At 43.1% G+C, this 21,917-nt stretch overlaps 1 protein-coding gene across 1 annotated transcript in view; it reads right to left on the bottom strand.

Annotated features, from left to right (window-relative positions):
* The window catches only part of IDH3A (isocitrate dehydrogenase (NAD(+)) 3 catalytic subunit alpha), a 29,832-nt gene extending 12,120 nt beyond the window's left edge, over positions 1–17,712 (bottom strand). The window contains exons 1-8 of the mRNA XM_002759838.6: positions 17,656–17,712; positions 11,389–11,451; positions 8,034–8,117; positions 5,585–5,699; positions 4,070–4,257; positions 3,469–3,602; positions 1,937–2,039; positions 1,762–1,826 (exon numbers count right to left, since the gene is read on the bottom strand). Of these exons, the coding sequence (XP_002759884.2) occupies positions 1,762–1,826; positions 1,937–2,039; positions 3,469–3,602; positions 4,070–4,257; positions 5,585–5,699; positions 8,034–8,117; positions 11,389–11,451; positions 17,656–17,682 (779 nt within the window). The 5' untranslated portion in view covers positions 17,683–17,712. The remainder of the gene's footprint in view (positions 1–1,761; positions 1,827–1,936; positions 2,040–3,468; positions 3,603–4,069; positions 4,258–5,584; positions 5,700–8,033; positions 8,118–11,388; positions 11,452–17,655) is intronic.
* Between the last annotated feature and the right edge of the window lie 4,205 nt (positions 17,713–21,917).

The raw sequence follows: 21,917 nt of genomic DNA, 5'->3' as shown, positions 1-21,917 counted from the left end.
CCAGATTTTAGTTTTTCATTATGGTTCTCCACTCAAAGGAACTAGCATTCTTCAAATAAATGGCTATTTCCAGGGCTAAGGTTTATAAAATACAGATGAGCCTAGAGCATCCTAGTGTGCCAGAAAGCAAGGCAAGGCTCAAAGAATGAAAGGAAAGGACAGTGCCAAAAGGACATAGGAGACATGGTGAAGGGACCCCTGCCAGCCAACTTGGGACAACCTAGGCATCAACATATGTGATTATAATGATGGATGTATCACTGAATAAAAGAGAAAACCATGTCCATGGCTGGGCGCAGTGGCTCACGCCTATAATCCCAGCACTTCGGGAGGCCAAGCTGGGCAGATCACTTGAAGTCAGAAGTTGGAGACTAGCCAGGCCAACATGGCAAAACCCCATCTCTACTAAAAATAGAAAAATTAGCCAGTTATGGTGGTGTACACCTGTAATAATCCCAACTACTCAAGAGGCTGAGGCAGGAGAATCACTCAAACCCAGGAGGTGGAGGCTGCAGTGAGCCACTGTACTCTGCACATGCTGGAGTGCCACTGTACTCCAGCCTGGAAGACAGAGCAAGACTCTATCTCAGAAAAAAAGAAAAGAAAAGAGCAGGAAAAAAGAAAACCATGTCCATACTGACAGATAAACAAGAAAAGCATTCTTCTAGTAGAGTGCCAAGTCATAAATATAGAAAATATGATGGGCTTAGAAAATCACCATTTGGCCAACAACTTATGTCTCTATGTGCGTGACTGTGACAGAGAGACAGAGAGGCACAGATGTTAGATATAGTTAGGTTCCCCTTCAGAGTACCCAGTTCCCCCATTCTTTATTCTTCAATTCCAAGAACCCCTCCCCAACCCATCTAAATATGCCTAGGCATGCCACAGCACAGTCCACATTCCTTTGCTTATGTGGGAATAGGCTAGCTTTCTAGTCCCTTGTAGGCAACCAATTCCTCCCCTCCCTTTCTCCCACATCACATGTTTACCTTATCTAGGAAAGTTTAAATGTTTAGCCAATCGGGACTAGTTTAGATTGTACAGTCCAGCCAATGGGGAAAGACACAGAGGCAGAAGCAGCATTAGGAATAAAAACCCCTACTCTCCTTTGTTCTGTATGCTTTCGTGGTGACCAGACCTGCGAGCAGCACCCTTCTGCAGAAGTAAATTTGCCTTGCTGAGAAATCCTTTGTTTGAGTGCTTGTTTCCTTTGCATCTCTTGAGATTTTATTTCCAACACAGACAAAGGAGGAGAGGAGGAAGAGGAAGAGGAAGGGAGGAAGGAGAAAGGGAAGGAAAATGGGAAGGAGTAATAAAGTAAATTTTATAAAGTACTGGCATCTGGGGAATCTGGAATCTGGGTGCTGAGTACAAGATAATTCTTTGTACCATCCTTACCACTTTTCTGCAAGTCTGAAATTATGTCAAAAGTTACCAAAAAATAGTAAAAATGACCACCCACCTACCTAGCTATACATAACAAAACCTTGAAATCAATCAATCAATCAATCAAACATTTGAAAACTGGGAAGAGTCAGGTTAACAATTGGGAGAAAGAACCCAGTGATGATTTGGCAAAAAAATGAAGGAACGACATGTAATCATTCATACCACAACCTGAATTGTTAGAATTCAACTCATGTGCTATAACAAATACCCTATTTTATAATACTCAATTGAAAATGTTAAGCCATAATTATTTTAGGATGTCTATAAGTAAATAATAGGCTAAAATAAAAAGGTTGTGGTCACACTCACCTAAGGATGTCTCCATACAAATTTGGCATAACAAGAACATCAAATTGGGAAGGATCTTGTACCATCTACAAGAAATACATTTGTGCATTTAGTAATCAAAATCTGCAACCCCCCCCACCACACACACACACTATTCACCATAAAAAGTAGCAGGTAAGTGTGAATATATACTTACATTCAAACATACTGTATCCAGGTACATCTCATTAAATTTAATATCTTTACAGTTTTCTGCAACCTCCCTGCATTTTTGGAGAAAAAGCCCATCTGACATCCGCCTGTATTTAATCAAATAAAAACTACTGAAAAAAAAAGTCTTACAGAAAGAAAATAATCAAATCAAAGAAGTAAAGTAAGTTTGAGAAATTCAAGTTCCAGAAGCCAAGCTACCTGATCTCAATTACAATAAAATCATTTCTTAGGTAGTTAATAAAATACAAGCTGCAAATGTTTTAGGATCCTTCTGGAAGTACAAAAGGGTAGAGATGTAAAATAGCTTGATCATAATAGAGAAGGCTATATTTTTATAGCGTTATCTAACAAGAATGAAGAAATATCCACTAATATTATTAAAATCACTTTAAATTGTTAACATAATTTAAATGGTTTTACTATTTTGCATGTTCAATGCTTTTCTTAGGTTAGGAAAACTGTTAATACATTCAGAGAAGGAGTCTAACAGCCTCTGGATGAAAATTTAAATTGCCAGAGTAACACATCAGGTATTGTTAGCACTACTTTAAGCCTCTGAGTTTGTGGCCACTTCAGAGACACTCCTACTATTCTGCTTCTAAAATATATGCTACGTAGCCTCTGCTATGTGGCCAGATGTCCACAGCATCTGGGGACCCAGAGGCTCCAGCTTCCTTTTCTGATAACCCTCAGTCCCTCCTTGAGCTTCCAGGACCTGAATCCCCATCCCTCCTCATTTGCTCTTATCATTCGCACAGGAAAACAGGAGACTCTGGAATGGGTGCAGCAGCTCCTACCTGTAATTCCAGCACTTTGGGAGGCCGAGGCGGGCAGATCACCTAAGGTCAGAAGTTCAAGACCAGCCTGGCCAACATAGTGAAACCCTGTCTCTACCAAAAATACAAAAATTAGCCAGGCATGGTGGCATGTGCCTGTAGTCCCAGCTACTCAGGAAGCTGAGGCAGGAGAATCACTTGAACCCAGGAGGCAGAGGTTGCAGAGAGCCAAGATCACGCCACTGCGCTCCAGCCTGGGCAACAGAACAAGACTCCATCTCAAAAAAAGAAGAGAAGGCTGGGCGCAGTGGCTCACGCCTGTAATCCCAGCTCTTTGGGAGGCCGAAGCAGGCAGATCACGAGGTCAAGAGATCGAGACCATCCTGGCCAACATGGTGAAACCCCGTCTCTACTAAAAATATAAAAATTAGCTGGGCGTGGTGCTATGTGCCTGTAGTCCCAGCTACTTGGGAGGCTGAGGCAGAATTGCTTGAACCCGGGAGGCAGAGGTTGCAGTGAGCCAATATTGTGCCACTGCACTCCAGCCTGGCGCCTGGTGACAAAGCAAGACTGTCTCAAAAAAAAAAAGAGACGTCTCCAGCAGAAGAAAGATGCCAGACCTTCACATTGCTACAAGGTTCCTTTTCAAAGATATTAGGAATCAAGGAGCAAGCTGAAGAGAAGAAAGGGAAGCCCTGTCACTGCTCTCCCCACAGCAAAGCCCCCACAAGGAGCTCACATGATGTTGGCTTTGTGCACCGCTGTGACATTGCTCCGGTGGTTGTTTCGGGCGTACTCAAACGCAAACTCAGCAATGCGCTTACTCGCTCCCTCAGTGATGAGCTTGATACTCTGCACGACTCCATCAACAATCTGCAAGAGAGGAAGTCCTGCCTTGCTGGAAAGAGTGTGACAGCAACGTGGTGGGAGACAGCGCGTGTGGGGCGTAGACAGTAACGTTTGTGGCATGCCTGCACGGTGTCAGCTAGCATGACTAATCACACGCAGTATCAGTGGGAATCATGTTAACCCCAGCCCTATGAGGTATTATGAGCCCCATTGCACAGATGAAGAAAACTGAGATGCAGAGACAGTCACCTAAGGAAGAGAGACCTGTGAAGTGGGGGATTCAAAATTCAGAGGGCATACTCCCAGGCTTGTGACCTGAACCACCATGCCTTATTCCTCCTGGCATCTGTTTGAGTACTGTCGACCAGACACCCAGCACCAAGACAAACACCCACAACTCCTCACGGAGAAAAAGCAGATCTGTCTCTGGGGTCCCAGATGCACAGAAAGCAGTCCAAACAGGAATAAAAAGGAATCTGGAGTGAACATACCACATGCTCAATTCCACTGTATTCTCCTTCTGTGTTCTCTCGAATGGTCACAATATTTACATCGGTGTAAGGGGTTTTATAGCCTTCGATAGAGACACATGGTCGGACATTTGCATAAAGGTCAAACGTTTTGCGCAGCAGTAAATTCATAGATGGGTGACCGGCTGCTATTGGGGTCTTCAAAGGGCCTGTCATACAGAAGAAAACCCAGATGACAAAAGAAGACACTCTGGTCTCACGTGTGACCTACTAACCTACCTGGGCTACCTTGTGAAATGTGTTCTGTCTCTAATTCACCCTCTACCTGAGATTCAAATGAAGGAAGAAGATTTCCTCATGGGAGCTCTCTGGAACATTAACTGCACTTCTTATCTTAAGCACTTCCTGAGGACCAAGCACTGATCATGTGCTTGACATGATCTAATCCTTACCATCACCCTGTACAATAGCAACTCTGTTACTGTCATTTAAAAATGAAGAAAAAAGAAACTAAGAATAAAAAATTTGCCCAAGCAAGTAAGTAGCAGAGATGAGATTCAACATTGGTTCTATCTGTGGTTTTTAAAGCCTATGCTTGCTGGGCATGGTGGCTCAGGCCCTGTAATCCCAGCACTTTGGGAGGCCAAGGCAGGTGATCACTTGAGGTCAGGAGTTTGAGACCAGTCTGGCCAACATGGCAAAACCCCGTCTCTGCTAAATACAAAAATCAGCTGGGCGTTGTGGCGCGTGCCTAAAATCCCAGCTACTTGGGAGGCTGAGGTGGGAAAATTGCTTGAACCCAGGAGATGGAGGTTGCAGTGAGCCAAGATCACACCACTGTACTCCAGTCTGGGCTATACAGCGAGACTCACAAAAAATATAAAAATAAAGCCTATGCTGAATTTAAATCTGTCACATGCTAGTATTTTTGAATCATGGCCTTAAACATGTGTTAATTAAAATAATGATAAAAATGTAGGCCAGGCACAGTGGCTCAGGCCTGTAATCCCAACACTTTGGGAGGCAGATGCAGAAGGATTGCTTGAGCTTGGGAATTCCAGATCAGCCTGAGAAACATAGTAAGATCCCATCTCTACAAAAAACTTAAAAAAAAAAATTAGCTGGGCATGGTGGCACTCCCAGCTACTTGGGAGGCTGAGGTAAGAGGACTGCTTGAGCTTGGGAGGTTAAGGCTGCAGTGTGCTGTGATCATACCACTGCACTCCAGCCTGGGTGACAGAGCAAAAAAATAATTAAAATAAATAAATATAAAAATGTAAAAAGTAAGCAAAAGATACATATAGTTGAAGATAGAGATACTGTCATTTGGTATTGTCCAGTAATACTTTAATGTTTTTACTGGGGGGAAAAATGTCCAAATGAATAAAGCATCTTACTATGATAGTTACTTCATAAAAGAATGGCTTTACTTTCACAGATGGTTACGCCTTATTTAGCTTAAATGCATAAATTTTCAAACTAAGTAACACCTGTAGCAGAAATCCATAAAAATCCCCATCTCCACTTCAGTGCTACCTTTCAAGCCCATCTTGTTCTTATCCATGGACTCTTTGGCCTCTGGAGGGATCATCCACTTTCCTCCAGGTCCTTGAATGGCAGTGACGTTCCGCTCCTCCCACTGAATAGGTGCCTAGATGGCATATCACAGAGCACAGTGAGCTGGAGAGACTTAAAGGAGACTGACCTTCACACAATTCAGCAATGCTGAATGAACTTTTTCAACTCTGTTTCTGAGATGGAGTCCCGCTCTGTTGCCCAGGCTGTAGTGCTGTGACACGATCTTGACTCACTGCAACCTCTACCCACAGGTTCAAGTGATTCTCTTGCCTCAGCCTCCCAAGTAGCTGGGATTATAGGCGCGCACCACCACACCTGGCTAATTTTTCTGTATATATATATTTCTTTTAGTAGAGACAGGGTCTCACCATGTTAGCCAGGCTGGTATTGAACTACTGACCTCAAGTGATCCGTCTGCCTTGGCATCCCAAATTGTTGGGATTACAGGCGTGAGCTACCGCACCCAGCCCTTTTTCAATTTTGAGTGTGACTGCTAAAAACAGTAATGGTCCAGAAAGTTCCTGGCATGCAAGAAGAGATGTCATTCTCTAGCAGGCCCAGAGGGATTCTCCACATTACCCGTGCCTGGTCACCACTCCCAGCCAACACCTGCCCACTTATTTTTTTTCACAAGGGCTCTTAACAGTGGCTATAATTAGAATATCATAAGGAGCAGAGGAATATGGTTCACAGAAACATCATATAGTACTGATGCATGGATGAAACCTGAAAGTATCATGCTAAATGAAAGAAGCCAATCATAAAAGACCATATATTGTAAGATTCTATTTATATGAAATGCCCCAAATAGGTAAACCTATAGATACAGGAAGTAGATGAGTGCTTACTTGCCTAGGGCTGGGGAGGAAAAAGCGGAGGGGGTAGGGAGGGAGACAAAATGGCGAGTGACTGCATAGGGTTTGGGGTTTCTTTCTGGGTGAGGAAAATGGTCCAAAACTAGATTGTTGTGATGGCTGCATAACTCTGTGAATGTACTAAAAACCACTGGATTGGCCAGGCGTGGTGGCTCACGCCTGTAATCCCAGCACTTTGGGAGGCCAAGGTGGGCAGATCACCTGAGGTCAGGAGTTCAAGACCAGCCTGACCAATATGATGAAACCCTGTCCCTACTAAATATACAAAAACTAGCTGGGCATGGTGGCATGCACTTGTAATCCCAGCTACTCAGGAGGCTGAGACGAGATTCACTTGAACTCAGGAGGTGGGGGTTGCAGTAAGCCAAGATCACGCCACTGCACTCTAGCCTGGACAACAAGAGCGAAACTCCATCTAAAAAAAAAATATGTGGATATGTATACATAAATATTATATATGTTAAAACATATTTTTAAATAAAATTTTAAAATAAATTTTTAAAGACATATTTATATATATATATATATATATATATATATATATATATTTTTTTTTTTTTTTCCGAGTCTGCCTACAGAATTTTAAAATTACCTGTATTGAAGGCTGGGCTGTTAGAAGTAATAACACTCCATTCTTGATGAGAACACATCAAAAATTTTATTTTAAAGAGATTATTTCAAAAGTGCCTATATAGATTTTTGAAATACTAATTCAACCTTTTTTTTTTTTTTTTTTTTTTGCAAAACAGTAGGTGATTTGGCAGGGCTTAAAAGATCTTACACCCAAACAGGACTTAAAGATCCACAAACATACAGCTGGGTGTGGTGGCTCATGCCTATAATCCCAGCACTTTGGGAGACCTAGGCGGGTGGATCACGAGGTCAAGAGATCGAGATCATCCTGGTCAACAAGGTAAAACCCCATCTCTACTGAAAATACAAAAATTAGCTGGGCATGGTGGTGCACGCCTGTAGTCCCAGCTACTCGGGAGGCTGAGGCAGGAGAATTGCTTGAACCCAGAAGGTGGAGGTTGAGGTGAGCCGAGATCGTGCCATTGCACTCTAGTCTGGGTAACAGTGAAACTCCATCTCAAAAAAAAAAAATCCACAAACATTATAGTACTACTTTGATTACTTTACATATAACTGATGCCCATGCAGGAGTTTAAACTGTCAACAACAGGAGCAGCCAGCCAGGTATGGTAGCTCACACCTATAATCCCAGCACTTTGGGAGGTAAAGGTGGGAGGATCACTTGAACCCCGGAGTTCAAGATCAGCCTGGGGAACAGAGCGAGACCTTGACTCTAAATTTAAAACGACAACCACAACAACAAGAAGAAAGAAAGAAAGAATGGCAGTAGCAAACACTGAGACACACGCTGTTAAACTGACAATCTGTGGAGATTAACAACAGACCTTACACAATTTCATAGAAATGTGTACAATGCATCCTAAAAGTTCACAGAATCCGACTGGCTAAGAACACTTTTCAGTGAATCATCATAAAGTATATTTTTTCAGCCCACTTACTTTGGCAGCATCAAAAATCTTCATAACTGCAGCTGAAATTTCTGGGCCAATACCATCTCCTGGAATTAAAGTTACTGTCTGAACCTGAACATAAAAAATCATCAAAGAAGACAGTAAGAATTTTTATTTTTGAAGGCTTAAAAAAGAAAATTTTGACAGAGAAATCCACTTCATGAGATGTCTCAGAAAGATTCTAATGCTGTTAAGAAAACAGACATACCTCCCCCAGGATCATCAGAGGGGAGGCAGGAATCAACAGATGAGAGACTCTGCAACCCTACTCTTTAACTGAGCTCACAGGTTTTAAAAAGAACCCAAATGATAGTCTTTACATAAAACAAAAATAAATTAAAATACCAAATAGATTTCTTTTTTTTTTTTTTTTTTGAGACGGAGTTTAACTCGTTACCCAGTCTGGAGTACAATGGCACAATCTCGGCTCACCGCAACCTCTGCCTCCTGGGTTCAGGCAATTCTCTCCTGCCTCAGCCTCCTGAGTAGCTGGGATTACAGGCACGCGCCACCATGCCCAGCTAATTTTTTGTATTTTTAGTAGAGACGGGGTTTCACCATATTGACCAGGATGGTCTCGATCTCTTGACCTCGTGATCCACCCGCCTCGGCCTCCCAAAGTGCTGGGATTACAGGCTTGAGCCACTGCGCCCGGCCCCGAAGATTTCTTAATTGATATTTCTTTTCAGACAAGTTGCAAAGAGACCAATTAATTAAAACCTTTAAAACTGAAGAAAGCAAAAAAAAAAAAAAATTAACGATGTTATCTAACTAAAATTTAGAAGGTTTCTCATGAAGGCAAGTGTTCTCCTTTCCTTTCAATTGTGATCCTGGAAAGCTTCTCATGCAGCTTCTTCAGTCTTGCAAAACACTTTCAGACATACTTCCAAAATACTACTGAGATCTATTTAGGTACTCAGGGGAAATCAGACTTTCTATCAAGAGAGAGCTTCCATTTTTTTCTTAGTTCCTCTATAAAACTGGCAGCTTGAATACAATGAGAAGAGAGTCTGTACTCCTTTCTGTTCAAAATTCATTTTTATCCCTTCCTGTCTGAACAAAACTATATGGATGGAATCAACATCACTGAGCTCTGTGGGGAAAAAAAAAAAAAACCTGTTCCCATCATCCTGCTGGAAGCTGGAGGGTGCTAGGCTCCTGTGTAGTAGTGCATAGAATTCTAGCCTTTTTCCTCCTTTCTCTCTATATTGGGCTCAGAGAGTACACTGTGTCTCTGTGTGAATATGGACAGCATTTACCAACATGCATCTGTCTACTTTCTCGTTTAAAAAAAGAAAAAAAAAACTTTTAAAAATGGGATTATAGAAGATCGGCAAAGGGTGGGTCTGGAATGCTTGGGTGGGTTAAGTGGGCATTGTGACAACATGGCTTCTCCTTTGGCATGTTTGTGATATTTCACAGACATTCTTGCAGTTTAATATGACATTTTAAAAATAAATTCTATCCTAATGACGACTGAGCCCTGCCATTCACTGGGAGAATCAGCAGAACCTGTAGGATCTTATTTGGAATTGACACTCTCTATTGCAATTTTGTTCCTGCTTTTTAAAAATTTTTCTCTGTTTCACTGGAAAGGAAAGATGATGCTCAATTTTAAACATTAGAAGTGTACAAGTTGCTTTGTTACAATAAAAGTAAATGTGTACATACACACAAAAAAACTGGCTGCTTAAATCTAAGAGTAATCAATCTACATAAGCTCGGCAAAGTTGATCTGCTTATACGTGATCATACCTGCAAAGCCTGAGTTACACTTGTTTTTATAATTTAACAGCGATGATTTATTCTAACGCTTTAGGCAAAATGAAGTCAGCATTTCAAACACAGAAATAAAAATACGTAAGGGGAGAAGATCAGCACCTCTTTTTCCATTTGGGAACCATATATTTTATTATCTTGGGGCTTTACCCCTTCTAGAGGCTTGGCTTTTTTTCAGTTCCAGTTGCTGGAATTGCATTTTTTAAAAATCACTAATTTAACTTTTGTTGGTTCTCTGCTTCCCAATCAGGTCTCCCCAGATAGGTTGACTGACTAATTATTTCTGATTTTTTTTCTATACAACTGAAAAAATATATATTTTTTAAAATTTTTTAATTTTCTGTTTTTATTTTTTAGAGATGAGGACTCGCTATTTTGCCAGGCAGGAGTGCAGTGGCTACTCACAAGTGTCACCACAGCTCAGTGCAGCCTCGAACTCCTGTCTTCAAGCAAGTCTCCCTCCTGGGTCTTAGCCAGGGCTAAGGCTCATACCAGTTTTCCTGGGTTGAAGAATTTTTTTTTAAATTAATATATCCTCTTATTTCTTCAAAAATAACCTCCATCAGGTGAATTTTTTTCAAATAAATAGCCTGAAAATTAAATAATAGCAGAGAGCAGTGATTATCTCATTAGCATCTAGACGTGTTTGAAATGCTAGCATGGCTATCCTTGAGCTTGAAGTGCGAGTCCCAGCCTGCATTTTTGGCATAAGCAGAGCCAAAAGAACTCTTTGGCTACTTCTTCCTGTTCTCCCAACATGTAGTAATAAATGTCATCAAGTCACTGGAAAAGCTACTTTTCTTCCACAATACAGAAAGTAAGTTGAGGAAAAAATGTACTACAGTCCTATAAATCTTTCATGGCATAGATGTTATATGGGAGTATAGGAATTTTGAAATTCATATCAGATTCTGTAAAAAGGGGGAGGGAATAAAAACAAAAATAGGAAGTCACTGACCCACAGTCTTAGAATGTTCCAAAAATGTGGTATCAGCTTTTAAAGCACAGAACTCTGATGCCGGGAACTCTAAAAGCAGCAGATTTAATGAACAATAGATGATCTACTACTGTGATAGTCTACAAAGACCATATGAGGAAAGCATAAGCCTACAGGGCTTATCGATGTTTGAGGCATTCCTAATAGGCACTCAATCTACTGGTTTTAGGGAAGCTCATAAAATAAAAATGCAAAGCAGGTTTTGAAGCTTCTCAACAATTTTCTCTCAATTTGTACTAGTTTTGAAAAAGACAGTCTCACCAAAATGAGATTGTGAAATAAAATAACAGGCTCAAGGGTACTTACTATCTATTTTTAACAAGGCTCCTTCAAGATATGAATGTGACAAACTTACATAGCCAGCTGGAAGAGAATTCCTTCAAATGTACAAGTGAACTAATAGATTTGTGCATGTCAGCCACTAATTTCAACATACATTATAAATATGGCCAATTTTCCCTAATTTTAAATGAATGGAGATAAAATGCTATATAATAAATATATTAGAGCATCTTTCTTGAGAAACTTCTAAAAGGAAAAAAATAAAAGACATAATTATATACTCACACCACCAGCAAAACCTCTGGTCACCTGTTTTGAGTTGTGGAATGCCCCCAGCAGCCGAGAGACCTATATTAATATCAACAGAGAAATATCATGCACAGAATTAAACCACATACGGTAAACAACAGCGAGGAAGTCCTGATGGTTGGTAATGCTGCAACTTGGCACATTCAGTAGCTTCCCAGGAATATAAATCTCATGTATTAGCTCACTGCGGCAAACTGTCTCAAATTTGAAAGCCTAAATATTCAAATTTTTACTTTAGATTGAGAACTTAAGTACTATATATTTTCAAAGTCAATTTAACCAATATAAGTTGTCAAATAAAAGATGCTGACAGTAGAATAAAACTACTTTTTCAGCTCAAACATTTGGATTTTTCTCAGATGATCTGGATCGTTTTGTGCCAACACTCTTGACCATCAGATCAGGTCAATTTAGGGGTGACAGATCAATTTAGCGGTAAAATATATACTTTAAAAAAATTACCATTAATTTTAGAGCCAGGATGTTCCTCATGTAATCCCAAGCACAACTCATTCATTTCTTCTTGTTTTAGGCTTTTTGAGATGGGGTCTCCCTAGGTTGCCCAGGATGGAGTGCAGTGACTATTCAAAGGCACAATTATAACTCACTGCAGCCTCTAACTCCTGGACTCAAGTGACCCTCTTGCCTCAGCCTCCTGAGTAGGTGGGATTACAGGTGTGCACCATGACACCTGTCAACTTGCTTATTTCATAAGTGGAGGCACTGGTCCCAAAGAATAAGGATTTGCCTAAGATCATAAGGTAATTGGCTGGGTGCAGTGGCTCACACCTGTAATCCCAGCACTTTGGAAGGCTGAGGTGGGTGGAACACCTGAGGTCAGGAGTTCGAGACCAGCCTGGCCAACGTGGTAAAACCCCACTTCTACTAAAAAATACAAAAATTAGCTGTGTGTGATGGCAGGCACCTGTAATCCCAGCTACTCAAGAGGCTGAGGCATGAGAATCGCTTGAGCCTGGGAGGTGGAGGTAGCAGTGAGCTGAGATCACGCACTCCAGCCTGGACAACAGAGCGAGATTCTGTCTCAAAAAGAAAAAAAAAAAAAAAAGGCAAAATGGAAACCCACAGACAGGTCTTCTGACTCCTGGTCTACTGCTCCTTCAATTATACACAATATCTATTATTCCCCTGTGAATATTAAGAAATTGCACTTTACAGTAAAATCTAAGAAAGTTTATTAATACCATCTGATGCCCATGCCACACAGAATAAAGACTTTAAATAAATTATTTGTTTCTTCTGATAATATAGGTAATGTAGTCATTGCTGTTAGTATGCTGCGACTAGAAAAGGACATAAAAAATAAAATAAAAGTTACCCAGTAATCCCACCACACCAAGATACCTCTGGTATGTGTTTTTTTTTCCAATTAACATTATCATATACCAGAAATACAAATTTTAAAGGTTAATTGTAAACTTTAATAACTTTAGTCCTTGAGAACTGATACAGTCATACTACATTATTATAAACAATACAGAAAAAGAATCTGGGTACACAGACCAAAGGTATTAAAATGCACTTAATTTTTTCAACAGTAACTTTTTCTCCTGCTAGATACATGAGTAAAAAAGATAACATTTGTTATATCCTGTCTTGAATGTTTTTCTGGGATCTGAACCTTTGCTGAAATACTTATTGGCATCTAACAACCAATAGCCAAGAAAGGTATGAATGAATTTTATTCTCTAATCTTCTGGTCATGACTCCGGACTGAATAAGACAGGGCCAAATCCAAAATACTCTATGGCAAAACCATTGGCCAAAATGTTAATCCTAGGGCATGATTCATCTACCAGTAAGTGGGCTGTTGAAAGGGAGGCCATTCAAAGGCTACTTTGTTACAAGAAAATTGGCACCTGTCCTTAATGCTCTCTCTGAACAAAAAAGAGAGGAAAGACATTCACACAAAACAAACTCATGTCCTTGTGACAGAAGACCCAACCAACCAGCCTGGGCAACAAAGCGAGACCCTGTCTCTACAAAATTAGCCAGGTATGGTGGCACACACCAAGTCTCAGCTACACAGGAGGCTGAGATGGCAGGACTGCTTGAGCCCAGGGGTTCCAGGCTTTTGTGAGCCATGATTATGCCACTGCACTCCAGCCTGGGTAACAGACTGAAAAAAAAAAGGAAGAGAGAAAATGGCCCAACCAAAATGACTGATTTCAAAACGTAAACCCATCCTACCTGCATGTACTAGGGAAAGCAGTGTAAACCCAGGAGTGTAAGAATTTGTGTTTTGTTCATTTTTGTATCTAGTGTCTAGAACAGTGCCTGGTTTATAGAAGGCATTCAATAATTAAAACAAACAAACAAACAAAAAACACCTGAATCCAGCCTCAATCACATGTCTATCTGAAGAGTTTCCAACCCAGCAAATAGCCTTAATACTTGCAATGATTTCCTTTAATGACCAGTCTTTCCCATGTATGTTATTTCTCTTGCATGATCTTAGAACAAAATAGTGCTGTACCTAAGTCATCACAACAACCCAGAACTTTTAGGTAAAATAAAATTTTCCGGCCAGGCACAGTGGCTCACGCCTGTAATCCCAGCACTTTGGGAGGCAGAGGCAAGCAGATCACCTGAGGTCGGGATTTCGAGACCAGCCTGACCAACATGGAGAAACACCATCTCTACTAAAAATACAAAATTAGCCAGGTGTGGTGGCACATGCCTGTAATCTCAGCTACTCGGAAGGCTGAGGCAGAGGAAATGCCTGAACCCAGGAGGCAGAGGTTGCCATGAGCTGAGATAGTGCAACAAAAGTGAAACTCCGTCTCAAAAAAAAGAAAAATAATACTGACATGAGTCCTTTCTCCTCTCGCAGCCCAAAAAAGAGGGAAGAGACATTCACGCAACACTAGCTTTCTTTGGGACAGAAGACCTGACCAATCAGCCTGGGCAACAGAGACCCCACCTCTACAAAACAATTTCAAATGTTATCCAGGTATGGTAGCACACAACAGTAGTCCCAGCTACATGGAAGGCTGAGGCAGCAGAAATTCTATTTTATAGAATACATATATACATATATATATCACCTTTTTATTTCTATAAAATCTGAAGAGAGGCCAGGCACAGTGGCTCACACCTGTAATCTCAGCACTTTAGGAGACCAAGGTGGGCAGATCATGAGGTCAGGAGATTGAGACCAACCTGGTCAACATGGTGAAACCCCATCTTTACTAAAAATATGAAAAAAAAAATTAGCTAGGAGTGATGGCTCATACCTGTAATCCTAGCTACTCAGGAGGCTGAGGCAAGAGAGCTAGGCATTAGTGGCACTTTTCAGATGAGGAAATTGAGGCCAGGTTCATGAAGCCTGGACCAAAGCCTTGAACTTTGGACTTCAGGTCCTGGGCCATCTTAATCCATAGCTCCTCATTTCCTTTTTTACCTTCAGAATCCCAACTTAAAAACATGTAAATAGTGTTGTGTTGTACACTGGGGTTCTGAGATGAGAGTCTTGGGGTTTCCCAGGCAGGGGCATGATCTCTACTCACTGCAGCCTCCACCTTCTGGGTTCAAGGGATTTTCCTGCCTCAGCCTCCTGAGTAGCTAGGACTACAGGCATGCGTCACCATGCCCAGCTAATTTTTGTATTTTCAGTAGAGATGGGGTTTCACCATGCTGGTCAGGCTGGTCTTGAACTTCTGATCTCAAGTGATCTGCCCACCATGGCCTCCCAAAATAGTAGGATTACAGGCATGAGCCCCCACACAAACAATCTTAAATGGAAACTCAACAGAGGAACTGTCCTGATTGAAACTGGCATCTAGCTCAGCACCTCCACCATCCTGGGGTCAGCCTCTGAGCCACCTTCTGCTCCAGTCTCTAAAGGGAGAAGATGGCCCAGAAGTCAAATGACTCTACCAGAGGTCACAAGAGAGTCCATGTCAGAGAACCTCATCTTCTGACTCCACAACCCAACACTTCCTGAATACCTATGATGAGGGTTTTTTTGTGTAGATCACACTAAAAGTAAAACAAATGTACCAGCACATTCATTATCTCTCTTTTTTTTTTTTTTTTGAGACATAATCTCGCTCCATCACCCAGGCTGAAGTGCAGTGGCATGATCTTGGCTCAATGCAACCTTCACTTCCCTGGTTCAAGCAATTCCCCTGCCTCAGCCTCCTGAGTAACTGGGATTACAGGCACATGACACCACACCTGGCTAATTTTTTTTTTTTTTTTTTTTTTGCATTTTTAGTAGACACAGGGTTTCACCATGTTAGTCAGGCTGGTCTCGAAATCCTGACCTCAAGATCAGCCCACCTCAGCCTCCCAAAGTGCTGGGATTACAGGTGTGAGCTACTGCGGCCGGCCCAGCACATTCATTATCAAGTGTTGCTTTATTGCCTCATTGTGAAAGTGAATGTGCCTACCAAAGATGAATTGGGTGTTAAGCGTAATTTCAGAGATTAAAGGACTGAGTTCAGTTTTCACAGTGACACAGAAGTTGCTTTACTTTTAGGAGCATAGGTGATGTAAGAGTTATCATCACAAGCAAATCTGGGTCTGAAGAGGGTGACATAGTAGAATTTAGTTATTGAGCAAAAAAAAAAAAAAAAAAACACAGTTAATGATGCCCATAAAAACCACTTTCTGGGCCAGGCGGTGGCTCACGCCTATAATCCCAGTACTTTGGGAGGCCAAGGCGGGTGATTGCCTGAGCTCAGGAGTTCGCAACCAGCCTGGGCAACACGGTGAAACCAAAAAAAAAAAAAAACATTAGCAAGGCGTGGCAGCGTGCGCCTATATTCCTAGCGACTCAGGAGGCTAAGACAGGAGAATTGCTTGAACTAGGGAGATAGTGGTTGCAGTGAGCCAAGATGGCGCCACTGCACTCCAACCTGGGTGACAGAATGAGACTCGTTTTTAAAAAAAAAACCCTGTTGGATGACCAAGATAAACATACTGACAGTTAAGAAAGCTTCAGATTTTTGTGTTCCTTCTGCACTTACTAGGTGCTTTCACATACATTATTATATTTAATAAACAACTCTGAAAGCATAGATATTCACAGATGGGCATGTTAAGGCTCAGAGATGTTTAATAATTTGCTTAGGGTCACATAGCCAATCAGTGGCATTGCTAAAATTTAAATCTGAGACTCCTAAATTCCAGTACAGAGACCTTTTCATTAAATAACAGTGCATCTCTGGCTCTCTTTAAACCGAAAAAAAAAAAGGGAGAAAAGTTCTATCAAACTTATAGAAAAACATTAAATTGCTTATGGTAGATTTCTAGGGGACCACACATTCATAGCAACAGGAAACCTCAGGCCTGATGGCCTGTACCCATAATTTGCTATGTGACCTTGGGAAATGAGAACCAAGACACCTAGGTTCTTCTCCCAGCTCTGACCCCAACCTCCTGTGTGACCTTGAGCAAGTTCTTCTTCAGGCACAGGTTAGTTCCACTGAGAAGCCAAGGAATTGCATAGATGATCTGAAAACCCTTTCCAGCTCGGGCATCTCAGCTGTCCAGGAGAGCTAAAAGCGTTCCCGATTGCAGGACTTCCACCAAAGGTAAAAGGAAGGCTCTGCTGGTCTCCCTCTCTGAAGATTCGGACGGTAATTCCAAGGCGTAAGATGCCCTATGTCTTTTGATGGGGAAATAGCTAAAAGAGCACCAGAGGTCAGACTGGGAAGAGCACCAAGGGGAAAACAATCTGGTAGAGAAAAGGGTCCCAGGATTCTTTCAGCTGGGAAAACCTCCCAAGCTCAACGCCGGTGCCAGTGGTCCCTGCGGTTCCTCCGCTAAGGGCCGCGTAGACAGCGGGGAAGAGGCCTGGGCGGTGCTGAGGGGATCAGCCGGGAGCAAGGCCGCAGCCGGGAAAGCGGCCCAGATGGCGGAGCCAGGGCAGAGGCTCCCGTGACCTTCCCGGGCTCGGCGCGAAGCCTGGGCTCCGGCCGGGGCGAATATGAATGACTGCAGCCAGGTCTCGGCAGGAGCAGGGCCGGCGCCCCCTTGCCTCGACCTTGACGCCGTCCCCGCCTCTGCGCAGCCGACCCTGCCCAGAGCCGCCCATGCTGCGAGCCGGCCACGGAGCGCGGGTCACGGGCGGCCAGGACCCGCTCCCAAGCTGTCCCCGCAGACCGCCACCGCCTCCCTGTCTGGCACGCGCGCCCGCCCACACCAGGCACGCGGCTGGCTGTCCTGTCAGCCCTTGCGGCCAGCCTGCCTGCCACACGCCGGCCTGCCAGCGCTCACCTTGGAGATCCACGCGGGCCCAGCCATCGCTTCCCTTCCTCGCTCCGCAGCAACAGCGGGAGCTGCAGTGCGCAAGCGCCCGGCCCGCGCTCGGAGCCCGCCCCTTGCACGGCCCCGCCCCCTAGAAGCCCCGCCCCCAATATTGCCTAGGGATTCCTTCGCGCTCACTCGCTGCCCCGCCCCTGGACGTTCCACTGGCCAATCGCTGGGCTCGTCTCTCTGTCTTGCCCGGCCGAGCGCCAGGCGGACCCAGAAACTGCCGGGGGTCTCCGGGAAGCTTACTCCTTCCCTCCTTGATTCATTGACTAGCTGGTTAGATAAGACATTTGCTCCACACCTACCAGGTGCTGATTAATCTTCTAGGATGTTGGGGATACAGCGCTTCTCGTAGAGTTAAAATCCCGTGGAGGAAGGCACATAATTTTCTCATTCCACAGATTTTGATTTTTTTTGGAGACTGGGCCTCGCTCTGCCGCCCAGACTGGAGTGCAGTGGCGAGAACAGGGTTCACTACATAGCCTCGACCTCCTGGGCTCCAGTAATCACGCCCAGCTATGTTGCTCAGGCTGATCTCGAACTCCAGAGTTTAAGCGATCTGCCCGCCTCAGGCTCACAGAGTGCAGGGATTACAGGCGTGAGCCACTGCGCCTGGCCGATTTTCATTTTTTGACAGCTTTATTGAAGTATAATTTATATATCATAACATTTACTCACTGTAAGTGTGCAGTTCGATGATTTTTAGTAAATGTAAACAATGGCACAACCATTACCACAATCCAGTTTTTAAGCATATGAAAATGTTCCTCGTGGCCGGGCGCGGTGGCTCACGTCTATAATCCCAACACTTTGGGAGGCCGAGGCGGGTGGATCACGAGATCAAGAGATCGAGACTATCCTGGTCAACAAGGTGAAACCCCGTCTCTACTAAAAATACAAAAATTAGCTGGGCATGGTGGCACGCGTCTGTAGTCCCAGCTACTCGGGAGGCTGAGGCAAGAGAATTGCTTGAACCCAGGAGGCTGAGATTGCGGTGAGCCGAGATTGCGCCATTGCACTCTAGCTTGGGTAACAAGACCGAAACTCCGTCTCAAGAAAAGAAAGAAAGAAAGAGAGAAAGAGAGAGAGAAAGAAAGAAAGGAAGGAAGGAAGGAAGAAAGAAAGAAAGAAAAAGAGAAAGAAAGAAAATGTTCCTCGTGTCCGTTTATAGTCAATTCCGCTCATGCCCTCAATCCCAGGCAATTACTACTAATCTGTCTTTTCAGCTCAACAGATATTTCTGAGGGTTAACTAGATGTCAGGCACTGTTGTAAGTGCTGGGGCTTAGGATCCAGCAGGAAAGTCAGGTATCCATCAAGTGTCACATACATGTCATTAAAACTCTTATGTCAAGGAGCGAAAGAGCAAGGAGCTATGGCAAAGCAATATCAGCCGACCTGATTCAAACCTAACCCGGAAGTCAGGGAAAGCTTCTCTAAGAAAATAACGTCCATTCTCACCTTTCCCCTCATCCTCTCCCCAGCCTTCACAAACTCCTGAACTCTGCTGATGGCCAGACCTCTAGCTAGGTGCCAGGGGAGGTCAGGTGTTTAGACCAGGTCTCTGTTACCATGCCCTGGGAAGGGTTCTATCCAGAGAGGAGCTGCCCACCCACCCAGAGAGGTGATGACTGGAGTGAAGTGATGCCAAGGGCTTTTACGACCTAAATAATAAACTGCAGCTAAGTCTGTGGCCTTCTCAGGAAGGAGGCTTTTATCAACCCCTTTCCATTGGGCACCTTCCCTGCATCAGGACCTGGCAGTCCCATCCTGAAGTGTTCTCCCACAGTTCCTCCATCTCCAGTGTCACCCTTGCCCTCTTCAGGCCTCGGGCCCAGGCTCTTACAACAGTCTCCTCACCTGCCAACCTGCCCCCCATCCCCCAGTCGTCTCATTCAGTCACAGCTCTGACCGGGGCTCATCCCAGCTCTGAAACCTCCTGGCTCTCCCTTGCATTCTCCTCTCACACCACTGCCTTTTTTCAGCCTGATTTCCCACCACTCCTTCCAGCCCCAAAGACCTGGAGCGCCAGCCAACTGGGACTGGTGGCCACCCCCCAAATGCTTCCCATATTTTACCTCTCTGCCTATGCTCATGTAATTCCCTCAGGCTGAGGCAGCAGAATCACTTGAACCTGGGAGGTGGAGGTTGCAGTGATCCAAGATCGCGCCACTGCACTCCAGCCTGGGTGACAGAGGGAGATGCTGTCTCAAAATAAATAAATAAATAAACAAAAAATAAAATCAAGATAGCAATTTTTAAGTGAATAAATCAGCAAAACAATATAATTATTCACATACCAAATGTTTCTTTTTTGTTACGAAAGAAACACAAATTAATTTCAACAGTTTTCCTACTTTATTTAAAATTTTGTTTTCATTAAAGATATGATTGGCAAAGGGTTCATCCTTGTCTCTAAGTTAGGAAAAGATCCAACAAATTAGTAAAGAAGGTATTAAGACTTTAGTGAATAAATGGGAAAAGGACGTGAATAATCAATTCACAGCCCAAGAAACTTGTAAATAAATGTTCAACCTTAATGATAGTCAAATACATGCAAATTTCTAAAAATTACGTGCTTTTTTACTCCTTTTATCTAAAAATATTAATAAAATGAAATACATTATACCATCCACTTTATGGCACACTGCTTGGCTGGCCTCATAAATTTCCACAGTCTCTTTGGAAAACAGTTTGGCAATGTGTCTCAAGAGACATTATGTGTTCTTACTGTTTCACCTAGTGAGTCCGCTCCTAAGAATTAAACTCTTGGGGGAAAAAATCAGAAAGAAAAAGCCATCAACACAAAGATATTCATTATACAATTATCCTTAATTTTGAAAACTGAAAGGAAAAAAAGAACAGTCTAAATGATTAACAGAGGAAATGGTTATGTAATTTGGGGTAAATGAATGGACTGGACCATCATGCAGCCTTCAAAAGTGATCAATGGCCTGGCATGGTGGTTCACATATGCAATTCCAGCACTTTGGGAGGCCGAGGTGATCACTTGAGCCCAGCAGTTCAAGACCAGCCTGGGAAACATAAGACATTGTCTCTACAAAATATAAAAATTTAGCCAGTTGTGGTGATATGTACCCGAAGTCCCAGCCACTTGGGAGGCTGAGGTGGGAGGCTCGCCTGACTCCAGGAGTTAGAGGCTACACTGAGCCATGATTGCACCACTGCCCTCCAGCCTAGATGACAGAGGGAGACTCTATCTCTAAAAATAAAATTAAAAAAAAAGTTAAAGTGATTGTTATGAAGCCTTCAGCATCTTGGTAAATGTTTATGGTTGAACGTTCAGAAAAAAATCAAAATTTAAATTATTATCTATGTTCTGCTATAAAACTTATTTTTATATGTGAACAAAGAGTAGAAGGAAACCTGCTCCCTCCTACAGAATCCCCGCCCCCACCATTCAATAAAATTCAACTCCAGCCTCCCAGTTGCTGAGGCCAAAAGCTTGCAGTTTAGCTCTGTTTTCAAAATAGGTTCAGTTTGGACACTTCCCCTTGGCAACTGCTGCCACCGGGGTCCAAGTTAGAGTTATCTCTTGTCTGAACTAATGCAGTGGCCCCCAAACTGGCTTCCCTGCTTCTACCCCTTAAAATCCATTTGCTGGAGGGATTGTGTTCAAACATAAGACAGATACATCCTTCTCTGCCTGAAACTGCCAGTGACATCCTGTTTCTCTCCAAGTAAAAGGCAATGCTCTGGCAGTGGCCCATAAGGCCCTAAAGGGTGTAGTCCTTCCAGCCCATCTCTGAGCTTCTCCCCACCACTATCTCCCTTGAAGCAAACCTACCTTCTTGCTGTTCTTTAATCAGGTGGTGCTTCCTCCCACCTCAGGGCCTTTGCACTTACTGTTCCCAATGCCTAGAATGCTTTTCCATATGGCTTGTTCCATCAGCCACTCCCCATTTCCCCTCTCCCAGTCTCTGGCTACCACCGATCTATTTAACGTCCCAATATAATCACCTACTCTGGGCATTTCATACAGACAGAGTCATACAATGTCTGGTCTCTTGTGTCTGGCTTCTTTCGTTTAGCATGAGTTTTCAAGACTTCTCCATATCATAGCATGCATCAGTCCATCATTCCTCATGACAGTCAATAATATTCCATCACATGAATAGACTACACTTTATTCATACATTCGTCAGCTGATGGCCATTTGAGTCGTTTTCACTATTATGAATAATGCTGCTATGAACATAGGTTTTC

The sequence above is a fragment of the Callithrix jacchus genome, chromosome 8 (genome assembly GCF_049354715.1).
Source record: "Callithrix jacchus isolate 240 chromosome 8, calJac240_pri, whole genome shotgun sequence".
Taxonomy (NCBI): Eukaryota; Metazoa; Chordata; class Mammalia; order Primates; family Cebidae; genus Callithrix; species Callithrix jacchus.
The sequence above is the reverse complement of the archived record's forward strand: the minus strand, read 5'-3'. Positions and strand labels throughout refer to the sequence as shown.